Raw genomic sequence first — 6,790 nt, 5'->3', positions numbered from 1 at the left:
GGCCATCTCACCCAAAAATAGATTTTTCGCTTCCCTCAAAATCCGTTTATTTGCAGCGTTTTCTGGGTAATATTTTCCCTTAGTCGAGATTAGTATTCACCTCTTAAAAGATGTAACTTATATCTGAAGGAATTAAAAAAAAAATCATGCTTATCATGAAACTGGTCGGAAAAAAAAATGTAAAAGTGCCTGCCAACTTAAATGTAAAATCAGGTTAATTTTACTTCTGTTCTCATTGTGGATAAGGAATAATAATATATAAATTATATATAAACATTTTATTTGTAAATTACAGTAGCAAATGGTATAGAACTGTTTCTAAAAACTATATCACAGAACAAATTATAAGGATGGACTTCTCACTGTATCACTTTTGAAACACGTATCATTCCAGAGTTGATGATTCTGTTACAATAATACTACCAATGTATAAGCTATATTATGAATGTAAAAATTACAGTTCTATTAGCGAATGGACATAATGTAAATGAAATAAAAGATTACAACAGTAATGAAAATACGAATCAAGATTAGAGAAAGAGCAGAAGGTGACCATATTTATGAAAGTTGTTGGTCAAGAGAATGGGAAAAGATGGTGTGTGTGTGTTGGTAATATTGTTTACAAATGTTTGTAGGAATAAGGTGAAAAGAACGGAACAATGTAAAGAATTTTATTTGTGTGGTAATAAAATGGAAGAAGTTCCTCTCCTACATAAAAAGGGGACAATAGTTCTGGACACTAATAGATAAAGGAGGTAAACAGATCTTAGAGTTGGTAAAACAGAGAAAAACAGTATAAGCTCTGCAGATATTGTAATACAAAAGATGGGTTCCTCAAAACACTAAAATTAAAATGTGCAAAAGGATTGTTGGATTTGCATTTATGAGGGTAAAATTAAAAACATAAAAAGATCAGTATGTTGTGGTAAAAAGGTTAAAAGGAAAACAGGAGTCACTATCATAAAGTTTAGCTTGACGTTGGCTGCTACTTTATTTTCCTTTACAAACTGATTTAACTATAAAAAATGCTAATAATAATAATAATAATAATAATAATAATAATAATAATAATAATAATAATAATAATAATAATAATAATAATAATAATAATAATAATAACAATGATGGTGATATTAGTATTATAAATAAGAATTATAATAATGACAATAGCAGTAATTCTTTTAGCTTATTGAACTGTAAAATTTCTGGTCTGATAATATACACAATATATATTTTTTATAGTTTTAATATTTTTTTTAGAAATATAGAAAATAGTACAATATGATTTTCAACTAGATCATACAACCGAATAGAATCACATTGCACATGAAAAAATATGATATAATTTAGAGTATCTATCACTAGCCTATGATATGAAACTCTCCATATTACTAGTTATGTAGAGGAGGAAGCAGAGTAGATACACGCTTATTTTGAGCTATACATAGATTTAAAGTAGTCTATCGGCCATCTATATGCCTCCATTCACAAAATTACACATGTGTGTGTGTTCTTTTATGCACTAATACTGGCAACCCATCTTAAACTCCTTACTCAGTGCATATGAGGTAATCTATCCCATTGCCCATTACAAATTCAGGTATATCATAATCAATAAGCTAATCATTCTTGAAAAAAGAAATGGTACAGACAGAATGGAATGAGGACTGCATACATGCAGGCATAAAGAAAACATTGAATAGTAAATGCAGGATTATAGAATATGACCCGTAAAACCGTTTATATTTTCGCGAAATTTTAATCTTCTCCCACCCAGAGCTGTTAACTTAGTGGTCCTGGTTTGGTTTTCATTCTCATCCATTCTATCTTAGTTCTTTGGTTTTACATGAACAGAAACTTCCAATGGGTGTTAATCTTTTTTTAAGCTGTCTAGATTAACTGTTACATTTCCCTTTTCTTCCATTTTTGCTATTTAATCTTCCTTGATAACATAGTTTACGGTAACAGGAAAATGCAACTGAATTATGTATCAAAGTATTCACTGTACAATGTTTTCACATTTTAGATTCAACAAAAACAGACATACTGTATATAAAAAATATACTGATCAGTGACCTCTTGAGCGAGGCATAAAACCCTACACATTAGGGTTCACAACAGATTAATTAGAAACGGTTAATGGGATGAAGCCCAAACTAATCAAAGGAGAATGCAAGTGACAAAATTATTATAATTTAGCACCTCATTTTTTATCACAAGAACCTCATTAAGTACTAATATACATGTAAAGGATAAATATAAATGTGGAATCAGAGATGAAGTAAATGTACTCACCATAACTTAACTTATGTATGACATAGTGTGTGAGGAAAACATGAATCAACTGAAAAAGTATACTGTATTGTTTGCAAAAACTAGCTGTGAAATAATCTAATAGTATAGTAGTATACCACAAATGTATAAAATCTAATTAATTCTGATACTAATGCTTAAGTACAGTCACTGTGAAAAAAAGTATTATATCACTCATTCCCGTTTATAAGCTAATGAAACAAATGACATTGATAGTAATCCCATAAGATATTATCACAGAAATATCACTAAATCCCTCTGACACCCTCCTGAATTTATCCTATTCCTTCAGTTAGACACAGATGTGACTCACTTGTCCAGTAAGTTATGAAAGTGAGTGGAGGGCACAGTAAACGAGAAAGTGAAGAAAAACATTGGACAGGTCCACTTGCTTTTTTCTTTGGTTACTTCTAGCTCTTCTTAGATCTGAAATATATAAACAAAACCTACGTAAGTTTCATAATGATAAAGAAAAAGGTCGGCTTATACACAATTGAAGACCATTAATGTTTCGACCATATATATATATATATATATATATATATATATATATATATATATATATATATATATATATATATATATAATATAATATGATATATATATATATGTATATAGACATTATCAAACTCACAATGAAATAAGAAAAAATATATGGTTTTAAACAGACCATCCTTATGACGTCAGCTTCTCATGACCACAGAATAAGTGAGATTGAAGCAAATATGATAATAATGGAAAACAAAGCCTCGGTTGTTTAATCTTTAGTGACTTTAATTCTGTTTTCCTTCTAAATAAGTTGTTCTCGGTATCTAAGATCTCAGTGATAGGAGAGCAATAATGGAGTAAGCTGTAAAAAAAAATGCATAACTGAGACAGATACCATTTCCTGACGATTCAGAAAAAAAAAATTGATCTTGTGAGAGCCTTTCATGATTTTTGGACGCTCCTCTATCTTGAGTAAAGGCTTTATTATATTCTACCACATTTTGTATATTGTTCTCCCATCTGGTCTCCAGAAATTGAGGTTTATTAAATTACTAAACCCTAATCTAAATATCAATTTCTGACACCTTACTTCAATTAGTTCAATGCATATCCTGTATAACATTCTCACAGTTATCCTTTTTTTGGTGGATCTTCCCAGCATATAACATCCACCCCAAACTACTATGCATGGAATTAATCTTAACTGGCTTACCTCTTGTTTAGTATGGCTGTATACTTCATAGTATTCCACTATTTTTCTTCTAGCTGGCAAAATTGTGGAATGATCTTCCTTGTCCATTGTCGAATTGGATGAACTTTAGAAATCCAAACTTGGCACAATTTTTTTCTGCTACACAGATTGACATAAGTCTAATTTGACAGTTGCTCTGTTACTTATTCTTTCAAGTTTGTTATTATGTATATTTTTCAATTCTCTATCATAACCTATTCTTTAATTCTTTATTTTTCACTGTGTTTTTATGGCTATCCCTATTATTAACATTAGTCTTGTACTAGTCTGTTTTTCCAACTATGATTGCAGGTTGGCATGTAAATATAAGAATAGTTATTACAATTGGAACTCAAATTGTTTAATGGTTATTCTGTTACACATGAGACTGAAAGATTTGAATATTGCTTAATTCCCTCTCCCAAATGCATTTTCATGATATCAATATCACATTTGTCATAAAAAAAAAATTGTCCCTGAAAGTAAACTGTTCCAATTCTTTTCATTATTTTTCATCTGTGTCTTGTCGAATAATATAAGCAGAATCATAAACAAATACATTAAGCTTAATAACAACTGTATTAAATATCTATGAAAAATATAAAAAATATTGAATTTTATATGCATTTCCTATCTATCAACAAGTTTTAGACATGTTACCTTGCAAATGCAAATCCAAGTGATGGGTTTTACTTTTTCTAACATGGATATTCAGGTGTGTGTGTGTGTGTATTGCAAAACCAGACTTCCCCTACCCATTACTATGAAATATCTAGACTACTAAAGTATTTTCAATATAACCGGTTAGTAAATAAGAAAACTGATCTTCTTCCCTGAAAATATCTCTTAAAATGAAAGATATTTATGACAAAATTACCTAAGATAATTCTGTTATACATGCACACTTTTCAGAACCAGTCATCAAATAAGAAAAACAAAGCATTTGCACTATACTACGTGAACATGAATCATAAAGGAATTTCACCAAAAGTAAGAATTATCTGATTAAAGAATATCTATAATCATAAGATCAGCATTTCTAGGTGTACCATGTAGAAGTACTTCTAATAATATCTTGCAGCTGGGATGTAGTACTTCTAAGAAAATCTTATAATATTACCTTATAAAATAAATCATTAAAGATTATACACAAATATCTATTATAACCTGATACCATTACTTCAGCAACATCATACATCTTACAAGAAGTATTTTATTCCAATGACTACATCACATCAAAGAAATGTATTGTTAAGAATACTGTATTCCCTCCTTTATCCAACACTATAATTGAGGTAGGTCAAGGGCAATCTTTTAGTGTAAGGTAGGTATTTCAAAGATATTGGTGCTTACCTGGGCTACCTATTAAGTGCCATTTCCCTTTTTCCGATTCAGGTCTTTAAGTTCCTTTAGAAAAACTAAAGCTTTTTTATCCTTCTTCCTGAATTTGAGCGCCTTAACAGCCAAATATTCTGTTGGTATAAAACAAAAAACACTTATCAAGTAAAATGTCTCACACAAGACCTTTGTTACATGTTGCTAGCCTATCCAAACAATGTATTAAAGATTAAGCACCTGTATCACCACAAACAAACAATTAACAAATAGTGTACAGTATGCATCAATGACTGCAAAGCAGGCATGGGCCAGTTAAACATGTACAAGTATCACTGTATTTCTAAAATGGGGTGCAAAAATGTTTTTAGAAGTGTTTAACATTAAAATGAACAGGAACTCAAAATTGCTGGTTATTATCACAAGCGAAATGTAATGTATGCATAACAAAACAGAAATCTAAATTCTTCTCTTTACATAATTTATGCAACAGTGGTAGACACAGACAAGATTTTTAATGGATCTAGTGAAAGGACAGGAAACTTTCTGGCTTATTCCAGACTAGGTATCAAGATGAATATGGGGAAAAATAAGTGTTGGAGGTTCTAAAAGATCCAGAGACACTTACCCTCCTCTTCCTTTGGTACAGTGAGGCTAAGGTACTTATATGCTACATTATTTGCATTGCACTGTTCAACACATGGCACCATGTCTAGAGGCAAGATAGCTTCCCCAACGAATCCATCTTGGACTAGCTGTGATGTTTTCACAGTAAATAGCAGAAGGCCAGCTTTGGCACTTTGACCCGTTGAACTTATGCTTCTGTGGATGAAAAATTTATTAATGAACAAATGTAACATTAATAAAGTAAATATGATGAAGAATATTAGAGGGAAAGACGCCCTCTTAAACAATAACAAATTTCTAAACCCATAATCATTCGATGTAAGAAAAATTGAAATGTCTCACAATTATTTTATACAATATAAGAACAAGGCCTTCAAATAAATACTAAATGGAAACATGCATGAAATCAGCAATTCCATAAATATGTGCTATTATTTGAATTCAAATTATTTTCTAAAAAGTAAAATTTGTGAGGGTATCTTATTCAAAATGAATGTTTTGAAAACATCATTGACTATTTGGGCACCCATAATGTTTAATAAAGAATTTCATGGGTGATTTCATTAGTTAGAACAGAGTTCCGCATCCGATCCTTTGATTAATCACGCTTCCAAACTTAATACAGTGTGTTATTAGTGAATTAAAATATCAAAACTAAAGACGTTTGTAAATTAATCTTTATAAATAACAACCTGAAGGAAACAGTACCCTGCTCCATGCTGCTATAAAGTGTAATACTTACACTTCAAAGTTTTCTTGAAAGACTGGTGACTGTTGCTTTTTCTGTGTTTTAGTTTTCCAGTTCATACCTGGAAACCAGCCAGTAGGTACCATTTTAACCTGAACATAGGTATCAGGGAGCTTCAAGGATACTTTTCTCCCAGCCAGAGGTCTACGGACGTTCTCCTCAGACTTACTTTCAGTTACATTTCTGGCCATGATTACCTCAAAATAAAGTTTCTCTGTGTCTGTGAAATAAACCTGCAAGATACATTTTAGTCAGGAATAACTATAAATTTATACAGATAAATACCATTTGTAAGGGTGTAGGGATAAATTGATAATATTGGCAATTAAAATTACAAGAAATATCTAAAGAAAACTTCCTCCTAAAAACGAACGTCAGCAAATTCTACCAAAGACTGGGAAAACAATAATTTGGAGGAAGGGTATGTTAGCAGGGGGGAATTTTCTGTATTGTTTTATCTAGAGGTCATCAAGTTAGCATTGCCACTTAATAGCTTCTTCCTTTTCTTGCTCAATACATATTTTCATGAGCTCTGTGACACCTAAAAT

General features: G+C 30.8%; 1 protein-coding gene across 5 annotated transcripts in view; it reads right to left on the bottom strand.

Moving 5' to 3' along the window:
• Positions 1–280: 280 nt before the first annotated feature.
• Positions 281–6,790, bottom strand: part of LOC137618137 (protein unc-13 homolog 4B-like) — an 82,832-nt gene continuing 76,322 nt past the window's right edge. For all 5 annotated transcript variants that reach the window (XM_068348164.1, XM_068348161.1, XM_068348163.1 and 2 more), the window contains 4 exons: positions 6,237–6,475; positions 5,496–5,689; positions 4,886–5,004; positions 281–2,739 (listed from right to left, as the gene is read on the bottom strand). In XM_068348164.1, coding sequence (XP_068204265.1) covers positions 4,898–5,004; positions 5,496–5,689; positions 6,237–6,475 — 540 coding nt within the window. In that variant the 3' untranslated portion in view covers positions 281–2,739; positions 4,886–4,897. The remainder of the gene's footprint in view (positions 2,740–4,885; positions 5,005–5,495; positions 5,690–6,236; positions 6,476–6,790) is intronic.

Source organism: Palaemon carinicauda, chromosome 24 (genome assembly GCF_036898095.1).
Source record: "Palaemon carinicauda isolate YSFRI2023 chromosome 24, ASM3689809v2, whole genome shotgun sequence".
Taxonomy (NCBI): Eukaryota; Metazoa; Arthropoda; class Malacostraca; order Decapoda; family Palaemonidae; genus Palaemon; species Palaemon carinicauda.
This window is presented reverse-complemented; position numbering and strand designations above follow the sequence as displayed.